Raw genomic sequence first — 22,841 nt, forward strand, 5'->3', positions numbered from 1 at the left:
CATCGCACGTGTTCATTATTTTTTGGCATTTTTCCAGTTGGGAATTTTGTTAAGCACGCTGAGTAAGTATAACACAATATCCTGTAGCTAGCTCCTTTCTCAGACCTTGTCGTATATTAAGTATTTGTTTAGCTAATACTACAAACTTTGAGAATCTTAAATGGGGCCACAGAGAGACAGGCGGCAAATTAAAAGAAAATGTTTACTGCAAATCAATACAAAGTTCTTTTGATGGATCAGCTTTATCCTACGATGAATCATTCCTATCCTGATGGGCGTGGTCAAATGGACAAATGGACTTTGGCAGCTTTTTATTAGAAACATATTGCTCAGAGTAATTGTTCTGTCTGCCATTTTTCCTCCTGAATCTCCATTTCCAATTTTTGTCCCTTGAACAGAATTATGGGCTTGCCTTTCCCATAAATATGACGCGTGCAACGCTCGTCCAAATGTGTCCAAAATAAGGTGAACATAGAGGAGCTGTCCATTTGAACGGATTGTCTGGATTTCATCTGGGAGTGACAATGTTTTTTAAGTGTCCATTACAACAATATTGTGTTGGTTGAATGTTGCTCTATACAGTATTACATAACTGATAATCCCTCGAGGCTCAGTAATTGGTCCTCTGGTGTTTCTAATTTTAGGGCAGGGAAAAAAGGTTCATTAGCGCTCACAGTTCCTCTCTCTACTCTCTACAGGGATAATCGGCATCTTTGCATCTGCCTTTTAGAAATTAATTAACTCCCGCACCATTGCATGTCCCGACAACGTCCATCATGTTCGGGTGATGAAATACTGCCTTTTGTTTAAGTGTAACCCGAGGGATTCATTTAATCTGTCAGTCAAAGGATTCCCAATGCGAAGCCTTAAGTGTTAACTCTCCAGCTCTTAAATATGTAGTTAATCATCTGCAAGGAATCTGAATTTCTCACCTCTAATGAGAAATAATCCGCTTTAAACAATTACACTACATGGCCAAAAGTATGTGGACACCTGACCATCACACCCATATGTTCTTGCTGAACATCCCATTCCAGCTTTAGTCCTTCTTTTGCTGTTATAATAACCTCCACTCTTCTGGGAAGGCTTTCCACTGGATTTTGTAGCGTGGCTGTGGGGATTTGTGCTCATTCATGAACTATGCCCTATTAAAATTCCCAACAATAACATCGGTTCTTTAATGCGTTTAGTACATTGTTTTGATCCTCGAATCCTTTATAAACAGGGAATATGTTCATGTGTTTTCCTGTGTCCGTGTGGGTTTCCTCCGGGTTCCCCGGTTTCCTCCGACATCCTAAAAACATGTACACGGATTGGGTAAGCTAAATCACCCCCTAGGTGTGTGTGTGTGTGTGTGTGTGTGTGTGTGTGTGTGTGTGTGTGTGTGTGTAGACTGTCACCCCATCCAAAGTGTATTCCCGACCTCAACTTATTTATTCTTTTATTTGAGATGAATGAATGAATGAATAAAAGAACATAGCATTGTTATTGTGTGCCATATCAATCATACTTGCTGTTTTTAATGTCTTATAATTTAACCATATAAATGTTTAGTGTGTGTGTGAGAGAGAGAGAGAGAGAGAGAGAGAGAGAGAGCATTAACATCTCTAAAACAGGCAGGGAAAGTGTGTGTGTGTGAGAGAGCGAGAGAGAGAGAACGTCTCTAAAAGAGGCAGGGAAAGTGAAGCAAGGCAGAGCTTTCTCGTGTGACGTCGCGCTTACGTCACGGGAAGTCAGTGTGATCCCGGAAGTAAAGATGGCGACTGCCTACGAGAGGTTTAACCTGTAAGTTGCGATGTAATTATTACTTGTAAAGTCCGAGCATGTGTCTAAATTGTCTGCGGTTGTTATTTTTTAACTTGTTCGGTGCTGTTTTTTTCTGTACCGGAAGTGTTTCGGCGTGTTTTTCCGCTTTAGAATAGGCGCTGTATTTCAGGTTTACTGCTGAGCCATTCAAAGTCACTGGCTGCTCCCATGACAGCTCTAATTTCAGGCAAATTCTCAGCGTTTGCAGCTGTGTGAACCTCATCCACAACTTCATTACACTCTGATGAGTGTGTGCTTGGCTTTTGGTTGTTCTATAGTCAGTATCTGAATGCTTAGCTCAGCTGAAATCCACTGGTGTGCTTTTAATGTGGATTACAAAATCCAGCAATCAACTATTTACACATTTTTCATTTATTTCTGAAATATACTTTTATATCTTATTATTTACTAGATTCATTACACATGAAGTGAAATATTTCAAGCCTTTTTTTTTTTGGTTGTTGTTGTTGTTGTTTTAATCTCGATGATTACGGCTTACAGCTCATGGAAATCAAAAATCCGGTATCTCGAAATATTCGAATAAAGAATTTATAATACAGAGATGACCTGAGAAGAGCTCTAATCAGCGAATTAACTCAAAACACCTGTAAAGGTTTCCTGAGGCTTTAATCTGTCAGTCTGGATCAGTACACAATCACAATCACGGGGAAGATGAATGTAAATGCTGCATTTCATTTGGAAATCAAGGTTCCAGAGTCTGGAGGAAGAGAGCAGAGGAACAGAATCCAAGCTGCTTGAAGTCCAGTGTGAAGTTTCCACAGTCAGTGATGATTTGGGTTGCCAGGTCATCTGCTGGTGTTGGTCCAGTGTGTTTTCTCAAGTCGAGAGTCGATGCAGCGTCTACCAGGAGATTTTAGATCACTACATGCTTCCATCTTCTGACGAGCTTTATGGAGATGCTGATTTCCTTTTCCAGCAGGACTCGGCACCTGCCCGTTAAATGTAAACGCACAAATGTTACTGCTAAATAACAGGCCGTGGTTGTGGGCAGTAAGACCTCTTTTTAGTTATCATTTCCATTTAGGTTGTTTGAAGGCTCTCTATCTATCCATTTACATCTTACAAACATTTTCCGTACAGCTTATCCTACACAGGGTTGTGGGGGACACCCTGGACAGGGTTCCAAGACAATTTGGAAATGTCAGTCAGCCTGAAAATGCATGTCTTTAGACTGGGGTAGGAAACCACTGAAGAACATGCGGTGAGAAGATGCAGACTCCGCACACACACGCAGGGCGGAGGCGGGATTCGAACCCCAAAACCCTAGTTGTGAGGCAAATATGCTAACCACTAAGCCAACGTGGCTCCTGAAGGCTCGATATGGAACGCAATATTGATCCACAGTCCCAAATCCTATCCTTATCAGGGTCTTAAATTGTGTCAGCCGAAGAAGAAAATAATTCTGTACGCTAAAAAAAAAAGTCAAAGAAACAAACAGATCAGCGTTGTGACAAGGTCAGCTGACGAGTGCATTTTTGACTCCAGATAAAGGCAATTTGTGGGTTAGCAACCGTGTATTCTTTCAAACCTGTTCTTATTTGCAATCCTGAAACAGTTGTCTCCAGGCCCAGAGCGGTAGTATTACAGAAAAGCACAACACGACTGTCTACATTTTTGCTTTTATGTTTATGGCCTGACGTTCCATGCTTACACTGCTGTTTGCGGTTAGCAGCAAATTTCAAGTGCACATGAAATGTATTGCTCAGCGGTTTTGCAAGGAGCGAGCAGGGAAGCCTTCTTTACAGACCGCACCAGCAACTGCAGCGAGCCTGTCATTTGTAAGAATTTGTAGGAGTAGTTCCTGAACACTTTTCACTAAAAATAAAATCATCTACAAGAAGCTACTAGCACCCAAAATAATCAAAACCAAACAATCAGAGCTTTCGGTTGCATCACTTCCTGCCTCATAAAAACATACAATTAGCGGAAGTTCATTTCTGCAAGCGGTTTCTTTCTGAGCACAGACTGAAACTTTGTTCATATCCATATCTCTAGCTATGTAAGGAAAACGGAAAGGAAGTACAGTTTTGCAAGAGCTGCAATGAGCCGTCCTGACAGAAATGAGATCTGCACGGCAGGAAATTAAACGCCGAACGTAACCGGCGTCTAACGCGAGCGAGAAATGCTTTGTTTTATCAGGTTAGGGGTTTATTCGAACACCCTGAGTAATTTGTCCACTACAGGAATGCAGGCTAATATTTCCCCCTCTCCATTTCCATCTCCTCCTTGTACAGGCACGTGACCCCTGATAAGTTTCACATCGAGGCCTGTGATGATGGCGCTAACGACGTGCTGGTCATCGACAGGGCTTCCATGGAGATGACGCTCACAGGTAAGACCCGCGGGACAGATAAACAGGAAGCGTAGAGAGGGAACAGAGGAATCGAAAAAGGACCTTGCGGATCTATTCGTGTACACGGAATACGCCGTACAGTGAAACCCAAAAAAGAAACAAAAAAAAGAAGTGTGCAGGTGTGTTTTTGTAATAAAACGCTCCAACGCTTTTCCTTGTCATTCATTCATTCATTCATTTATTTATTTATTTATTTATTTATTTATTTGGGACACACTATCGGTCTATGTAAAGTACAATTCAATGTAAACGTGTGTGATCTATAAAAGCACAGCTGTTGAAGGACATTATAGACGGTATGTTAAAATGGTTTTCTATTACACCACAGCGCTGATGAATTCTCCATTCTGATTGGTCAGAAGGCGTTGATTAATCTTTCGTAACAGCAGCTGTGACGGTAGATCCGACTGCAAGGCAAATCACAGGGTTATGTTAACGCGCTCATTCGAATTCTTTCGTTCATTGGTTCGTTCATGGAAGGAGTCTCCGGTGTCAGAGCTCTAACGTAAGCAATGACGTTTCACGTTAAATGCAACTATAACCGGATAAAATGTACACCGTGTCGTGTGTACGTTTTCTTCCCCTTCCCCACCTGTTTCATTTCCTTTCTTGACGTTTAATCCGTTCATGTCCTAGCAAGGTCGCGGATCGGACGTGTTTTGACGCGTGTTTCTCTTTTTTTTTTCTTAAAGGTGTTATGAACATCCCACCATCAGGAGTCACCAGACCCATCTGCGGCATCATGGGAACTATTCGCCTCGTGGCTGGTAGGTTCCGCTTTTAATAAACAATGGCCTGAGAATGGGAGCGTCTCGCAGATCTAGCGCTCTCCGGAGTTCAGCTCCGTCCAATCAAAGCAGTCGGTGTCATTTGGTGAAACCGATGACGCGCTTCAGATGAGTGCAGAACCGTTTTTTAAGCTCGTCACTGATGCACAGCTTTTTAAAATGACCGTCACGCACACTCGATTCCTTCTGTTAAGGAGGAGGAAGAAATGAAAAATGTTCAGGAGGTACATGGATCCCTGTGGGGTTCTGTAGAGAGTAAGATTTTGCTGCTTTGCTTCCTCTCTGAGAGTGGAACATGCCGTGGTAGGCTTTTACGAAGATGTAATATTCCTTCCTAAAATCGTAGGGCTACTCTGAAATATTCACGTTTATATTTGCTTATTAGTATTTATTAAGTGTTCTTTAGCTAATTAAGGGTGCCTAGAGAGGTTCTGCTTCTACATAGAACCAACAAGCAGGACGCACAGACCTTTTAAAAGCGCTATATGGAATCGATGATGTTCTTCTCAGGAAAAAATAATATAATATTAACCCATTAAGCTAACACTAAGCATGATAATGTTTCACACTAAATGACACCATTTTTGCTGTTTCATGATGTAACCGCACTGGTGAGTCACTACATAATCTTGCGCACACACACAGGTCTCTCATCCTCCAATAACTGATTACAATATAGGTAATGAGAGTCGTGTCTCCGTAGTGTCAGGCGATCAGACAAAGTTGGTCGTGATGTCGGGAACGGAGGGATGGCTGCTCTCTCTCTCCTGTCAGTCACAGCGACATTAGCCAATCGTGGGCGTCTGTAAACTCATACACACTATCGGTCAAAAGTTTGTGGACATGCGACTGAAATGTTTCTCGTGATCTTAAAAGCCTTTTGATCTGAAGGGGTGTGATTAAATGTGTGAAATCGGTGTCATGGATAAAAATATAATTGTGCCGACGTATTCATTTCTTTCATTAGAAAACGAATTTTTTTTTTTTTTTTTTTTTTTTTTTTTTTTTAAACGGACGACTCGGAGGGAAATATTTCCGAAAAGCAGCCGATAAGAGTCCAGCGTAGGTGTGAACTCCTTTAATACTGTTTAAAAAGCATCTCGGGGAAATTCCTCAAGAAAACGCCGAGAATACATTTCTGGAATATTCTAGGTGAAAAGGGCGTCGACTTTGAAGATGATAAAATACTCAATTATTTTGGATTATTTTTTTTTTTATCATGACATAATTCCCATAGCTCCATTTGTGTTACTCCAGAGTTTTGATGAGTTTATTATTATTATTATTCTAAAATGTGGAGAAACAAATAATAAAAATAAAAGAATGAGTGTATGTAAGCATTTGACTGGTGGTGTATGTGGAAGAGGGCTGATAGCGCTTTCCTCCAAGTGTGACGCAGCGGTTTGAAAAGATGCGGTTTGAAAAGATGCGGCTGGATGGCTTCACACGTCTCGGAGGAAACCCGTGTCAGTCTTCACCCGCCTTGATTTGGTAGCTGCTGTGTGATGGGGAAGAGCTGGCTGCTAGATTGGAATTAGCAAAACCAAAACGGCGGCAAATTAGCGTTCAGTGACCTCGTTTATCGCGAATTATCATATCACCTACCTGTTTTTGGGTTTGTGCTTGCAGGGATGTACCTCATCGTCATCACCAGGAAGAAGAAAGTAGGCGACTTGTTCGGCCATGCGGTCTGGAAGGCCGTAGAGTTCGACCTCGTACCGTACAAGAAGACCATCTTACACCTCTCAGAAACCCAGGTGACCAGCGCTGAAAGCACAAGCTTTCCTACTGAATTATTTACATGCAGACATGACTGAGTGTCTCACTGCTTCATAATCAGTTCTACACTGTGGCTCGTCTCTGGAGAAATATCCGGATCTGTTTGGAGCCCGTGATGATGATGACGATATCTCATTACAGCCGTGCCGACTAGGTGCATTATTTATTAATCGGAGCTAACTCGGGCTTTAAAGAAGCAGTATTTATTTCTTTTTTATTTATTTATTTATTTATTTTTATCCAAACATATACCTGGCACAAATCTTCCCTTTAACCTTACATGTACTCAGTCAAACAAGACGTGCTTAATAATTTAGTTTAGCACTGGCGCGACGAGACTACACTAGCTAAAAGGTCATGGATTTATATACAGCCTCCGGTTTAGCATAATGATAACTTGGTGTTTAAATCGTCACACGCCGGTCTCGAAGTACCGACGCTTTTATCTTTTTTGTTAAATAACTCGAACATCTCAAACTGTGCGCTTGTAAAGGTGCCAGACGCAATTCTCGTAGTGTTTCAGCGTTTAACCCCGTCTCTTCCTCCACGCAGACGCAGGACAACAAGACGTTCCTGTCCATGCTCAACAACGTCCTGAGCACGGACGGCTTCTACTTCTGCACCAACTACGACCTGACGCACACGCAGCAGCGCCTCGCCAACACCAGCCCCGAATTCCAGGAGATGAGCCTGCTCGAGCGAGTGAGCCACCCACACACACACACACACACACACAGATGCAGACAGTGACAGAGGGACACAGAGATGACAGCAGTTTCAACAGTTTAATGCAGTCATTAGTGTAATATCAGGATTTGCAGTATCGACCGCATTATAGATAATAATAATAATAATAATAATAATTATGAAGAGATGAGCGGTTCAAAGCAGCGTCTCGGAGTCGTCTTGTCATTACTGTAACTCTGACACAACCTGAAAACACTCCATCACTCTGCACAGTGAGTCTCATTCATATTGAAAGAGTGTCACAGGAGAAGCGGTGTCGAAACACACACACACACACACGCTCTTACTCGTAAACACGTCGATCTGGATTTTCTCCTCTGTTAAACCTGTATAAAAAGCATAGAAATGGAAACGCTGATTTAACATTAGAGAGATTTTTCTGACAGGAAGTGGACTTTCGGGAAGGCCTTATAAGGTGACGGAAGTAAATGGAGAGGAGAAAGAAAAAACGATGAACCTAAACTATATGAACATGTCAGGAAAGTGTTATTGAGGCCTAAAATATAAGAGTCCATAACAATAATACAAAGAAGAAGAAGAAAGAAACAATTCCAATAAGGTTACGAGCACTCGGTGCTTGGACCCCTAATTGCTCTTCCGGTATGCAAGTGTGGGCCGTGTAAATGTTTTGTTATACTCTTCTGTCATATTTTTACATAGTTATATTTATAATAAAAGAATATATTCTTATTATTGTAATTCATGGTGGCTTAGTGGTTAGCATTATTGACAATATCTTGAATACAGGCACATTGTTGTAATAATTCTCATTATTTAGGATGTTAAATAAGTTAATGATTTTAAATGTATTTCTAGACATGTTTACTAATCGGAAGCTTATAGTCGGCTGATCTGTTCTATCCACGGATAGATTTAGCTTATTTAAAAACACAATAATGTGCGTACGCCAAGGAAACGTATAGCTGGTTTAGTCTCGGTTTTACTTCTGAGCTTCACGGTCTCCGGATAGATCCTGAGCTCGGGTTACCAAGGGAGATTCTGTGCAGTTTCGCATGTGTTCCCCCGTTTTCGCGTGGGTTTCCCACTCGGCTAAATTCGAGTCAGAGCAGCGGCACGTGCTGACTCAGACGAGGATGGCGGAAAACCCTTGCAGACGCTGCTGTAGGCATGGCATCCTCCATTCGCCGTGAAGCTATAAAGGAGCTTCCATGCTACGCACTCTCAGTTTCAGAATCAACAACTTGAGCTCGTCTGCACGAGTCCATTTTAAGAATTGGTAAATAGTGTAATATGAGCGTTTTGATTATTTTGCACATTTACTGCGATGTATTATTTACCTCTGATATTAACAGTGCAGCCTAAGGACACGTCAAAGCAGGAAATGCAGTCCGTGTGTACTGTGTGTAACTGTTAACTGAAGAGATCCGGAGTTCAAACCCCAGACGATACCACGGCCAGACGAGGGTCCTAGAGAGCAAAACTAGCTGTGGGTGGGACGGATGACTACTCTGTCTCCCCTGTCAATCACATGGACACCAACCAGTCATCAGTCATCTGTGAGCGCATGTATGAGGAAGAGGGCAGATAGCGCTTTCTTCCGAGTGTGTGACGCAGCATGAACGGCCGATTTTAATAAAACAGTTTTACAGTCTGGTTGCATGGCTTCACATGTCTCAGAGGAAGCACGTGCTAGAATTCATCCTCCCTGGGCTGAAGTGGGGGAGATGATTTCTTCTTCTTCTTCTTCTTCTTCTTCTTCTTCTCCTTCATCTTCTCCTTCTTCTTCTTTATTCCTCCTTCTTCTCCTTCTTCTTCTTCTTCTCCTTCTTCTTCTCCCCCACAGTCTTTTTACACATTGTATAGCTTTGCTTCGTCTAATACAACTGTAGGTGTGTGTGGTTATCCAGTGGTGTCTTGTCTAATACAGCTGTACGTGTGTGTGTGTGTGTGTGTGTGTGTGTGTGTGTGGTTATCTGGTGGTTTAGGTTATTACACTTATAGAACTTTTAACACTTCTACATCACGATCTCTCATTTTTCCACCCTATCTTCCACTATCTAGCTCTTTTTTTTTTTTTCTCCCCTCTTTCATTTTATCTCTGTCGTTTGCTACCTGTACTGAGATCACGCCTACCCTCCGAGACTCCCTCAGTGTTCGATCAGTTAAGGCCCCGAGTGTTATACCAGTGGCACGCCGCACATCCAGGCTGATCCGTATCTCTCTGAAGTGAGTCATGCTCACAGCTGTTCTCACACAATACCCCGGAAATGTCTTCACTCCTCTGTTTGTTCTTTTCGCAGGCTGATCAGAGGTTTGTGTGGAATGGAAACCTGTTGAGAGACTTCGCAGCACAACCTGAGGTACTGATTCACAACTCACAAGTGACTTCACTTTTACCTGATAAGGAAGCATGTGCCGATATGAAGGATGGGTGAAATATCCTGCGGGCTCCTTGCACAGGTCTAGAAATTCTACTTAAGTATGGAAATTTAAATTTTTTTTTTCCCCCAAGTTTCAGAAAAGTACAGGTGCAACTAAAAAAAAAAAAAAAAAATTAATACCATGGAAAAGTTTGGGTTTTTTCCGTAATTAAATTTTAAAAAGCGGAACTGTCATACAGTCTAGATTCATTACACATAAAGCGAAATATTTCAAGCCTTTCTTTGCTTTAATCGCGATGATTACGGCTTACAGCTCATGGAAATCAAAAATCCAGCACCTCGAAATATTACAATAATATAGCCCTGACCTTAATCACACTTTTGTTAACGCGCTTGTTCTAAAATGTTAGCGTTTCTATAGTAACACGGGCTTGTAAGGTGAACGCTCTACCTAAACAGATACGTGGAGGAAACGTGTGTGTGTAATATATATATATATATATATATATATATATATATATATATATATATATATATATATATATATATATATATATATATATATATATATATATATATATATATAAAAGTGTATGGAAGAAGCATCTCTAGTGGCAGCTCTTTGGAACAGGCAGAGGTGAAGCTGTACATTTCCATTTTCTCAGAGAAACATAGGAAAGGTTTCAGTACAGAGAGGTTCGGGGTTTCTCGGTAGTTTATGTGAGCGAGAGAAAAGAGAACGAGGGCGTCCGTTCATAGCTGCTATAAGAAAATAAGAGATAACAGGAACTGGATTGTTTCACGGACATTCCGCGATACCGAGGAAATAAAGATGGATATAAAGTAGCCGTAGAAGTATTGGCATCACTGATTGTTTTTGTTTAAGAGCACGTTTTTGTTCAGAGCTTTTAGTTCTGTCCTGAAGGAAAAATTGCTACGTTTCAATTTAAGACAATATTATCCGTGTACTACAATCTAAACAGGGCAGGATTTATGCTCCTTACTTAGCCAGCCTTCTTTGAAGTGACGATTCTTTACAACCCACGACTCTGTCAGCACATGCCTACGTATAATACACGAGGTTATCACCTTTGTAACCCCAATGACTTGAGATCTGTGTTGATTTCTGCGCATTCTACTTTTTAGCTCCACAAATTCACCTTTCCTGTCATCCATGGCTGTATCCTTCGATGGCAAACCTGCCACCCTTATAAAGGCCACTGTTTGTGTAAGTCGTGTCTAGCCTTAACTCTGCTCACCAGTTATCGTGATGAAGCCGTGCTGCATTAATGGCAAGATATTCCAATGGATCCTCATCTCCAGGAGGAGCTGCTTCCGAGCCGGTGTGCGCTACTACGTCCGAGGTAGGCGGCGTCCCGGCACACAGCAGCACGCACACGTTAATCCGTACAGCCTGACATTTCACGAGTGCGTACCCTTTCTGTTTTCAGGGATCGACTCGGAAGGACACGCTGCTAACTTTGTGGAAACGGAGCAGATCGTGCAGTATAATAACAGCAGAGCCTCCTTTGTGCAGGTCATTAAAAGCCAGTATGAATCAGCGTTTATTAGCAAGCCGTTAAAAGAGCAGCATTAGTGGGGTTTGAGCTGTGAAATGATTCAGGAGCTGCTATTCAACGCGCCCGATGAGTAAGACAAGACGCCATCCAGGCAGCTCTGGTCAAACGTGGAGGAAACGACCGAAATCTGTAATGAGTTCATTTGTGTTAGCGAAAACCTTAATGATTTTTTTTTTTGAAGGCACTTCTTGAACCCCTCTAATCACCCACACGGATTTGTTGTGTACGGCGAAGTGTAGAATGATCAGTTCTGAGTGGTCAGAGGTTGGAAGACAAATCACAAGTTATATATTTATTTATTGTTTCTATAGTAACAGCGTACGCAGGGAACGCTCCAAAGAAACAGATTTTAATTGTTGAGGTAGAGAGAGAGAGAGAGAGAGAGAGAGAGAGGGATACAAACCAAGAGAGAGAGACAGTGGGAAAGACAGTGAGAGAGAGAGAGAGAGAGATACAGACCAAGAGAGAGAGACAGTGAGAGAGAGAGTGAAATACAAACAGAGAGACTGAGCGAGAGAGAGAGATACAAACAGAGAGAGTGAGAGAGACAGTGAACGAGAGAGACACGGTGGGAGAGAGAGAGTGAGAGAGACAGTGAGAGAGAGATACAGACCGTGGGAGAGACAAACAGTGAGAGAGAGAGATACAGACCATGAGAGAGAGACAGTGGGTGAGACAGTGGGAGAGAAAGAGAGAGAGACAGTGGGACAGACACAAACAGAGAGAGTGAGAGAATGTGAGCGAGAGAGAGAGAGACAGTGAGAGAGAAATACAAACCGCGAGAGAGAGAGAGACCGTGAGAGAGAGATACAAACCGAGAGAGAGAGTGAGAGAGACAGTGAGAGAGAGATACAAACCGAGAGAGAGAGTGAGAGAGACAGTGAGAGAGAGCTACAAACCGAGAGAGAGAGTGAGAGAGACAGTGAGAGAGAGCTACAAACCGAGAGAGAGAGTGAGAGAGACAGTGAGAGAGAGATACAAACCGAGAGAGAGAGTGAGAGAGACGGTGAGAGAGAGATATAAACCGAGAGAGAGAGTGAGAGAGACGGTGAGAGAGAGATACAAACCGAGAGAGAGAGTGAGAGAGACGGTGAGAGAGAGATACAAACCGAGAGAGAGAGTGAGAGAGACGGTGAGAGAGAGATACAAACCGAGAGAGAGAGTGAGAGAGACGGTGAGAGAGAGATACAAACCGAGAGAGAGAGTGAGAGAGACGGTGAGAGAGAGATACAAACAGAGAGAGAGAGTGAGAGAGACGGTGAGAGAGAGATATAAACCGAGAGAGAGAGTGAGAGAGAGATACAAACCGAGAGAGAGAGAGAGACAGTGAGAGAGAGAGAGAGAGAGAGACAGTGAGAGAGAGATACAAACCGAGAGAGAGACAGTGAGACAGACGGTTTGAATGGATAAAAGTGTGTGTGTGTGTGTGTGTGTGTGTTTGCGTGCGTGTGTAAATGTTCTACTTGACATCACTTTCTCTCTTTCCCCGTCTCCTCTAACAGACTCGAGGCTCCATGCCTTTCTTCTGGTCCCAGAGACCCAACCTGAAGTACAAGCCCAAGCCACAGATCAGCAGCAGCACCAATCACGTGAGGCCTCTTCTGAGTTTTATTTATTTATTTATCTTATTTGATTTTTTAATGCTGTTACACAGGCTTTAAGTGAGAGAGACCTTCCCACATGCGTCTCTTTCCACGTTCCAGTGTGTTGTAGATCCGGGTTTCCCAACACACTCTCTCTCTCTCTCTCTCTCTCTCTCTCTCTCTCTCTCTCTCTCTCTCTCTCTCTCTGTCATATTCAGGGGGAAAAAAAAAAAAAAACAATCTTCAGTCTGAAATAAAAACTTAAAAGGGAGGAAAGTACTAAAACAAAGCGCTTTTTATATATATATAAAATACAGACCTCTATACATTTTAATCTGTTTATTTTTTAATTCTGGACTAAGCGTGTTTTAATTCAAAAAATGTAAAGACTTTTTAATTAAAATTGGAAAGGAATTTCTGTGGGCCGAATAACGTGACTAATTAACACTCATTCCTTTTAACACGTGCGCAGGAAGTGAATAACGATGAATATGTGACTATAGAGAAGTAGAAGTACTGTATGTCCAGTGGCCCAGTGTCCGTTATATACACATTTAGCATCACAGGCATGTCTTCATCATCGCTCTATTCTAAACCTTACACACTTTGACGTTAATTATCTATAAAACCAAAAACTACTCCTTACAGTCCATCTCTGTCACTCGTGTAATCAGATTTGGAGCGGAGGGATTTTTCTGAGCTAACATTAGATTTTTTTTTTTTTTACAGTTAGATTTATATAGCGCTTTTTTTAGTCACTCAAAGCGCTTTACATAGTACGGGGGTGGGGGAGGAATCTCCTGAGCCAGCACTAGTGTGTAGCATCCACCTGGATGATGTGGCGGCAGCCACAGTGCACCAGAACACCCACCACACACCAGATATTAGTGTAGAGGAGAGAGTGATGGATTCAGTGATGGGGGACATGATCGAGAAGGCCCAATGGGGGAATTTCTCCAGGACCCCGGGGTTACACCCTGACTCTTTACTATAAGTGTCCTGGGATTTTTAATGAGCACGGAGAGTCAGGACCCCGGTTTAACGTCTCATCCGAAAGACACATGAGCATTACTCATTAACATTACTCATTTCAGCACTGATGTGACTGAAACTACAAAATGTTTATTTATACTTTACTTTACCAAAGTGCTAGTTTGTGGATCAGGCTTTAAAAATAAAAACACCTTCATAATGGTTTAATATTATATTCTACTTTATTCCACAGCTCTCAATCTGATTGGTCAAACGGTGTTGATTAATTATCTATGACAGCATGGCCTAAACAGTCATTCTGCATGTAACATAAGTGACAGGTTTATATTCATGTCGATATAATTAGTTTATATTCATGTATCAATGTGCGCTTTATAATATGCGCTTTAAAATGATATATTTTGTTGTTTGTTGGAGATGTTTATTTAACATTTTATGGAAGGAGTCTCCAGCGTCAGTGCTGTGTAACAGTCAGAACAGGCTGTGGGGTTTTGTTTGTTTGTTTGTTTGGTAGTTTATAGCTGCTAGAACACAATTGATAACAGGAACGAATTTGTGTCATGGACATTCCACAACATTAAAATTATACAATAATAATAATAATTATCCAAGTATAAATGGATAAAATGTTCTTTAATAAATAGAAGATTGTAATTTTTTTTTAAAGCACGGTTGCTGTGGTATAAAAGGAATAAAACCCTACTGGATGAAAAATAATGAAATGGTAGTAGTAATTCTGCATCGTCACACACACCACGTCGTTTGGGATTTTCCTCCCGACGAATGATCCGTTTCTCGTATCCAGACGGATTGTAAATTGCAACCGAGGATCACAAACTCTTCACGGAGCTCGGGCGTTTCAAAAGATGTGTTGAAGAGAAAAACGCTCAACATCTGTAGCTCAGATCCACAGCGCCATCTGCTGGATGGAAACTTCCCGATGCTGCGTTAATCACGTCGTACCTCTGAACTCGTCTCTGCTAGGACACACTGTTTAACAAATATTTTAATATTTCCTGTAGCTCGACGGATTCCAGAGGCATTTGGACTCCCAGGTCATCATTTACGGGAAGCAAGTGATTCTGAATTTGGTAAATATTTGAAATAATTTATTTATTTATTTATTTTTAATATACCCTGAATGGCTGTGCATGGTGTTTTAAGGTTTGACATGTCAATGTTTTTTTAAAAATTTGTTCTGTAGGTCAATCAGAAGGGTTCAGAGTTGCCTCTCGAGCAGGCGTTCGCCAAATTGGCGAACAACATGGATAACGGGATCATCAAGTAAGGACGCAGCTCGCTTGCGGTTTTGAATCTGTAATTAACCCGGTTACTGTCCGAGCGCTCCGGATTGAATAACTTTCCTCACTGCAGGTACATCGCCTTCGATTTCCATAAGGAGTGCAGTAAGATGAGATGGCATCGCCTGCAGATCTTGGTGGACACCGTGGCTGAGATGCAGGATGAATTCGGGTGGGTCACGACCCTCCCTGTTTTCTTCACCTCACGAGTATTTTGAATCCGTGCGTCAAAGCGGCGTTGTAGCTCGTTTAACGGATACCACGGCTCTGCAGGTACTTCATGCTGAACTCGGACGGGAAGGTGGTGGTGGAGCAGAGCGGGACGTTCCGCAGTAACTGCATGGACTGCCTGGATCGTACCAATGTGATTCAGAGTCTTTTGGCCAGGCGTTCTCTGCAGAGCCAGCTCCAGGTGAGAGAAGTGGCACGTTCTATAGTGCAGGGATACTATGCACTGTGTGTTCTAGTGTAGGGATGACCGTTTGCGTTATGATTGTGTTAAGAATACATTAATTCGGGAATAAAACACAGCTGGATGTACCGTTATAGGAAAAGAATCCATTCAGCCACCTTGTCGATTTATTTTCCAATAACAGTATGTCCTGGTGTGTGTTTTATTCCTCTTATACCACAACTTTATATTTATTAAAGAGCAACATGCCATTTTGATCCATTTTATAGTTACGTTGTAACTATAAAATGTCATAGTTATAGTTAGTAATGTTGCACAGCATCCACTAAACAAATGAGTTCCTTCGTTATAGCACCGTTATACCTTGGTTTCCTCACTATCACTCGAAGTTAATAAGACAAAAAGGAAAAGCAGCTTCACAGCTCAGAAACTGGAACGCGTAAACCCATCCGTCCTGAAGACGTTCCCATGTCGGAAAAAATGACTGACTCACCGATGCGCACAAAGCACCGATGCTGGAGACTCCTTTAACACATGTTCGTGTTCCCGAGTGTCCAGCAATTTAACTATCAACGATTATCCCTTTTTATTTGTTAAATAATGGCACATTTTAAGTCGGTTTATTATTATTATTATTATTATTATTATTATTATTATTAGTCCCTGTGAATGAGCTTTTAATTCTGATCAATGGGATTCTGAAATTCCACAGCTCTCTGCTGTTAATTAGTTAATAGTACAAATACAACCATTGTTTTTTTTAGTTATTGAACGTGGTAATGCGTAATGAAATGTGAAAAGTTGATGCTAAGAGATGTTACAACTTTAAGAGTGCGTAGGTATTACCATTTGAACAAAGCAAAATGACCAGGATATTCATATATATATATATATATATATATAAATATGAATATCCTGGTCATTTTACTTTGTATATTATATATTAGCATTTTGCTAATATATTCATTAATATATATATATATATATATATATATATATATATATATATATATATATATATATATATATATATATATACAATTTTTTTTTTTTTTTTTTTTAAATGAATATATTAGATCAGGGGTTCCCAAACTTTTCCAGGGCAAGGCCCCCCAAATGGCATTAAATTTGACCGAGGCCCCCCTTTTTGCAAGATGTCTTTAAAACACATTAAAAATACAGACTTCTGAATATATCCCCCTTTTTTTTTAAATTAATAATTACATCTTTACATTACATTACATTAGGAATTGATTGTGTGTGTGTGTGTGTGTGTGTGTGTGTGTGTGTGTGTGTGTGTGGTTGTCAGAAAATGAGAAAGAGAAAACACACTAGTTGGAGGGATGAGCTTGGTGGCTCCGACCAAATTGTTGAGGCCCCCCAGGCGCCCCCTGGTGGCCCCACTTTGAAAACCACTGTATTAGATGCTCGTTGGTTGTAGATTCTGATGAATTTATGTTGTTTTAGAGGATGGGAGTCCTTCATGCCGGCCAGAAGATTGAAGAGCAAGCTGATTTTGAGAAGATCTACAAGAACGGTGTTTATACATCTCTTTCCTAACCTAACGATGCTGTACATAAATTAGTGACATTCTTTATAATAATAATAATAATAACCTGCTGTCTTCTATAACACTTCTCCTATATTCGTTTAGCCTGGGCTGACAACGCTAACGCGTGTGCTAAGCAGTACGCAGGCACTGGAGCGCTAAAGACTGACTTCACCAGGTATGTGTATTCGCTCTGTAAGGAATAAACCACTCGGGGTTGCACTGTTCTAAGAAAATAGGCAATAACAAGGTGGTTTTGATGTGGAGGTACTGTTGCTAAGATTTAATGTGAGCTCTTTGTGTGTGGCACAGATCAAGACCATAGGTTAACGTTCCATTGATTTATGGACACAAGAAATGCGTGCAACAGCTTGTCAGTTCACCAATATGTAAATAGTTTGGCCAATTTTTATTTGATTCCTTATTGCTCATCACCTTATAGAAAGACATGTATCGCACATATATGTACCAGAGTTCATGCCGATCGGACCTACGGTTCAGAAGATTTTTGTAGTTTTGGACAAATTTCCAATGTACTGGAAAATCCATCATGGCGGACTTTATGGGTCCCAATAGCTTTTGTTCCCCGTGAGAAATAAGGCATGTATACCAATTTTCAGACTTTTGGACTTATTGGGCGGAGGGAAAATCATGTAGATTTGGGTGTGGCCTGTAGCGCCACCTACGGGCTCATAGCCTGTAGTATCAATGTGCCAAATTTCTAAACTTTTTACCATTCAGACCTTGAGTTATTGGGCACTTTAGGGAGATAAGGAGAAGAAGAATACTAACAATAACAAAATAAGATATTTAAACAAAATAATAACGATTTATACAGATCATCCTGATCAAAAGTTTACACCCCCTTGGATCTTAATGTATCGTGTTGCCTTCTTGAGCATCGGTGAACGTGTGCACCTTTTGTGATAGTCGTGTACGAGTCCCTCAGTCGTCCTCAGTGTGAAAAGACGGATCTCGACATCATATAGTCGCTGTTGGAAAGGAGTTAAATATGCAGAAGATGCTGGAAAAGTAAAGAATGTGCAGGACCTGGAGGATTTTTCTGAAGAACAGTGGGTGGTTTAACTGCTCAGGACAAACAAGGGACTCATGAAGAACTCTCACAAAACATAAACACAGTCTCTGATCATCCAGGTAACGACACGCAGGATTAATAATCAAGCGTGTGTAAACGTTTGAACTGGTTCATTTGTGTAAATTCATTAATTATTGTGTCTGGTGGACAAGATGTAAACATCTGTTATGTGAAATAGATTATTCAGGGCAGGAATAAATAAAAAAACTAAATACAATTTTAATGACCAGTCTTGTTTTGTTTTATTATTAACATTTTTGCAGATTCGGCAAGGCGTACGTAAACTTATGACCTCAACTGTAGAACGTCAGCTATACAAATCCCTGTGAACTCGCTGTGAATTCTTTTATAATCATAATCTAATCAGACCAATCAGATACGGCGATGCAACAGCGCTGCAGTATAAGCTTAAAAATGAATGTCCAAGTGCTTCTGTTTATTAACGCTGACTCTTTCTTGGCTCAGGACTGGGAAGAGGACTCACTGGGGTTTGCTAATGGACGGCTGGAATTCCATGATCCGATATTACAAAAACAACTTCTCAGACGGCTTCCGACAAGTAAGCGCGACCGATTTTTGTCTTTCGGTTCGGTGTTGTGTTATTAACGACGATGAGGAATCGTCCGTCTGCGTGATGTTAAGTCCGTGACTGTGTTTGGACTCCATGTTAGGACTCCATCGACCTCTTCCTTGGCAACTACTCTGTGGATGAATCGGAGAGCCTGACACCACTTCAAGTGCAGAAAGACTGGAAATTCCTCACGGTCATTATTTTTTTTCCCTCCCCAAGTTCAACTGAAATTATGCAAAAACTAGAGAATTTTGCGTTTCCACGGAAACCGCTGTAGCACTTGTTTACTTACCCAAGCGTTCTGTAATTGTGTAAATCATAGGCTGTGCGTTAAGGATGTGATTACGACTGAGTGCTTGTTCTTCTTGCTCCTTTAGTTACCCATCATCATGCTGGTGGCCTTCTCCATGTGCATCCTGTGCCTGCTTATGGCTGGTAAGAAAAAAAAAAACAGTCCATAAAATTCTAACGTATTTAAATTAACAACCGAGGACGCGTGAGAATGAGCGATCCGAAGTAAGTTTGTAAACGTGAAGGTTGTCTGACGTTAACACACCTCTCTCTCTCTCGCTCTCAGGCGACACGTGGACCGAGACGCTAGCGTACATCGTGTTCTGGGGCATAGCCAGCGCTCTCACGGCTGCTGTCATCCTCTTTAACGGGAAGGAATTTGTCGATGCACCCAAGCTGGTCCAGAAAGAGAAGATGGACTGAAAGTAGACCTGCACTCCTTTTTCTTTCTCTCCTTCTTCTTCTTCTTCTTCCTTCTCATCTTTCTGGAGTGTGTACTGACCTGCCTGTTGTCCTGTATCTGCAGTCTGTCTCTTTTATTACAGGAAGTAACCTCGATGAACCACTTGACATAGGGTCCAATGATATTGGCACTCGACGCTTCAGTCGCAGTGGCATTAAAGGTCCAAAATAATCCGAGTCCATTCAAGTCAGTCGGGAAAAATTTAATAGCAGTTTGTCAACAAAAAAAAGAAAGAAAGAAAGAAATTCTTCAAATTTTGACTTGGAATCGTTTAATAATTGGGTTTGGAGTCTCTGTGATAGTACTGAAGCTAATCAAATATGAAGGGAATTTAGAAAAATGAACCAAATTGTATGTGGTAATTCCTTAAACAGGATATAATTCCTTAAACGTTTTTTTTTTTTTAAATAAAAGCCTCGGTTTTCAGTAATATACAGGGTGTCCCTCAAGTCCAGCACCATCGCAGGAATAAAAAAAAAAAAAACGCCAGAACATAAGCTCGATGTCCACCATTTTCTCAATGAACGAATTCCTACGTGTTGACGTATTTGGATACCTCACGGTCTGTGTCTGAACGTATAAAAACGTGCATTAACCCTATGATGGTGGACTGATGGTGGACGGCCTGTATATCAAAGAATCATTCAAAACGTTTCAACGAAGTCTGTATCATTTTGATATCAAGTACAGTTCCGTAAGACCGCAGTGGACTCGGACGTTTTACACAGCACGAGCTCTTCAGTGGACCGTTTGTTATGTTTCACAGATTTACCGAGCAATATCGTTGTTACTGTACCAAAGTTCTTTCGGTTGGCGTTCTGCTGCCTAGACGTGGAATGTTGTCTACCAAGATCGATTCCAACAAGACGCACTGTGCAGTCATGGATTGCTCTATAGAGTGCGTACACTCTCGGAAACAAAGGTACCAAACTTCACGTCTCCTCGTCGTCGGAGTAACACGTCACGCGGCCACTTTTATTAAGAACGTCTGTACCCCGTGCTCATTCATGCAGTTATTCAATCAGCCCAATGATGTAGAAGGTGAAGACCGGTGGGGGAGGGGTTTGGGGGTTGAGAAGCGACCCGGTGATGTTTTTACATTCTTCGCGTGTACGTTTACGCCCGACGTAGTCTCAGATTCCTGTTGTTTGCTGACAGGAGCGGAACTCGATATGGTTTTCTGCCGTTGTAGCCCACGTTTGGCAGGTTCGGCACGTTTGAGATGCTTTCCTGCTCACCGAAGAGTAAATAGGGTTTATTTGTGTTTAAAGAGTGGTTATTTGAGTTACTGTAGCCTTCCTCTCAGCTCAGTCTTCTGACCCTCTCTCATCAACAAGATGTTTCCACCTGCAGAAATGCCACTCACTGGATTTTGTTGTTGTTGTTGTTGTTGTTGTTGTTTTCCGTACCACTCTATATAAACTCTAGAGTCTGCTGTGTGCAGGAGTGTACCGTCTTGCGCCAACACAGTTATTCTGATATTTAATATGAACATTAACCGAAGGTGTTTTTTTTTGGGTGGGGGCGGGGTATACGGTGCTGCTGCGTCATGATTGGCTGATTTGGATATTTGCATGAATGAGCAGGGATAAGTGTTCCTAATAAAGTGTACGTGGTGTTAATCATTAATCGGTCCTTACCGCTCTAGAAGCTCGCAAAATGAACAGTTTAGTACCTTTCATTCTGAAGTGTATAGCCAACTCCATGTCTCTAAATACTCTTAGAAAGAAAGAAAAAAGAAAGGGTGCTGAAGTGTACCTTTCCTTGATGCTGCGGTGGTACCCTTTTATCTTTTGGACCTTTTTACTGTGTATATTTCACCTGGATATAGTGTGTATGTGTATATACAACGTTCTAGGTAATAGAAATCCATATTAAAGGTACAAAGGGCATTCATTGGAATACGCTTGGCATTACCACAGCAGCAAGGAAAGGTACACTTTAGTACCCTTTAATTTTTTTTTTTTTTTTTTGCTGGGAGTGTACAACCGGGCAAATTTCTATCTAATGATGTATAATACTGTGTAACACTCCTCATCATTTACACACCTTTCCTCGTTTACCTCTTCGCTTTTTCTCTACTCGCGTCATTAAGGTCTTCTTCAGTGCTGTGTTTATAGTTTTGCCTTTTCGTGCATGGCATAAGCTACGAGACAAAAGGCAGAGCCTTTACGCAGACACTAGTTTAGTTGAGTGAGTTAGTTAGTTAGTTAGTTAGTTAGTTTTCTCAGCACTTTACTGATGATTTTCCGTTCAGCAGAACACGACACTAATAGATTCACGACGCACATTCCCTGCTAACGGCTGCAGCGTCCTCCTTCGATTTATCGGCAGTGACCGACGGTGATGGTGTCATTTTTTATCACGTTACAGGATTGCATTTCTTTTGTTCTTTATCACGCTGCTTATTTAACGACGTGGGAAAAAATTTCCATCTTGTCTTGAATAATTTTGTTCTCTTTAAGGGCACTGAAAATGAATGTATTTCTGTGAAGTCTAGCTTATCTAGGAGGATCCAATTTGACTTGGTGTAATTAATGAAATCAGCTCAGACTCCCTGACGCGCGCACACGCAGTTCTAGTTCGATTTTAGTTTCGGTAAATGCATTTGAACACGTCACGCCTATATATTCTCTGCTAGAAATGCCGACAGTTACACGTTTGAGCACAACACCTTGAGACATCCTGGTTGTTTTGGTTTGATCTGTAATTTGTAAATTGTACATTGGTATAATAAACGCACCACTTATAAATTGGACGTTGTAATTATGTACTGTACTTGTATGGTTTACAATTATTGAATTAGGAATGAATTGCATAGAATGGATCACACACACACTGTTATGGTGGACTCCTCTGTTAGTGTCACCTCTGACCCGCAGCTAGAATACGGCATTCCCACTGTAACGGTTCTGGAGTTTAGTATAATATGGTCGATGTATTTTTTTTTTATTTTTTTTTTGGACTTCTCGCTGTTCTGAAAATGGACTCTCGATTCATTCCGAGAGGTCACGTACGCCTCAGTTCTCACCTCTTTGTAATAAAATGTCTGATTACTGTGTGTGCAAGCTGGAGTGCGGAGCTCCGTGTCGATGTCGTGATACACAGATACATTTTCTCGAATTACCAGGTCTTCAGAATGAATCGCTGGCTTAAAACACGTGTG

The 22,841-nt window shown here is 41.4% G+C and overlaps 1 protein-coding gene across 1 annotated transcript; it reads left to right on the forward strand.

Annotated features, from left to right (window-relative positions):
- The first annotated feature begins 1,628 nt into the window (after positions 1-1,628).
- On the forward strand, positions 1,629-22,431 carry sacm1la (SAC1 like phosphatidylinositide phosphatase a). The gene is made up of 20 exons (XM_053638164.1): positions 1,629-1,785; positions 4,062-4,159; positions 4,873-4,947; positions 6,598-6,725; positions 7,300-7,449; positions 9,756-9,815; positions 10,983-11,016; positions 11,099-11,200; positions 11,288-11,373; positions 12,919-13,005; positions 15,015-15,083; positions 15,197-15,276; positions 15,367-15,465; positions 15,567-15,705; positions 17,173-17,242; positions 17,360-17,432; positions 18,816-18,909; positions 19,022-19,114; positions 19,299-19,356; positions 19,499-22,431. Exons 1-20 carry the CDS (start codon positions 1,757-1,759, stop codon positions 19,633-19,635), a joined length of 1,761 nt encoding a protein of 586 aa, XP_053494139.1. The 5' UTR covers positions 1,629-1,756; the 3' UTR covers positions 19,636-22,431.
- The last annotated feature ends 410 nt before the right edge of the window (positions 22,432-22,841 follow it).

This window comes from Ictalurus furcatus, chromosome 12 (assembly GCF_023375685.1).
Source record: "Ictalurus furcatus strain D&B chromosome 12, Billie_1.0, whole genome shotgun sequence".
Classification (NCBI taxonomy): Eukaryota; Metazoa; Chordata; class Actinopteri; order Siluriformes; family Ictaluridae; genus Ictalurus; species Ictalurus furcatus.

Coding starts and splice junctions, on each gene's coding strand:
- sacm1la (XM_053638164.1), top strand. CDS start 1,757: ATGGCGACTGCCTACGAGAGGTTTAACCT. Junction 1,786..4,061: donor GCCTACGAGAGGTTTAACCT/GTAAGTTGCGAT, acceptor CTCCTTGTACAG/GCACGTGACCCCTGATAAGT. Junction 15,084..15,196: donor AGCAAGTGATTCTGAATTTG/GTAAATATTTGA, acceptor TTTGTTCTGTAG/GTCAATCAGAAGGGTTCAGA.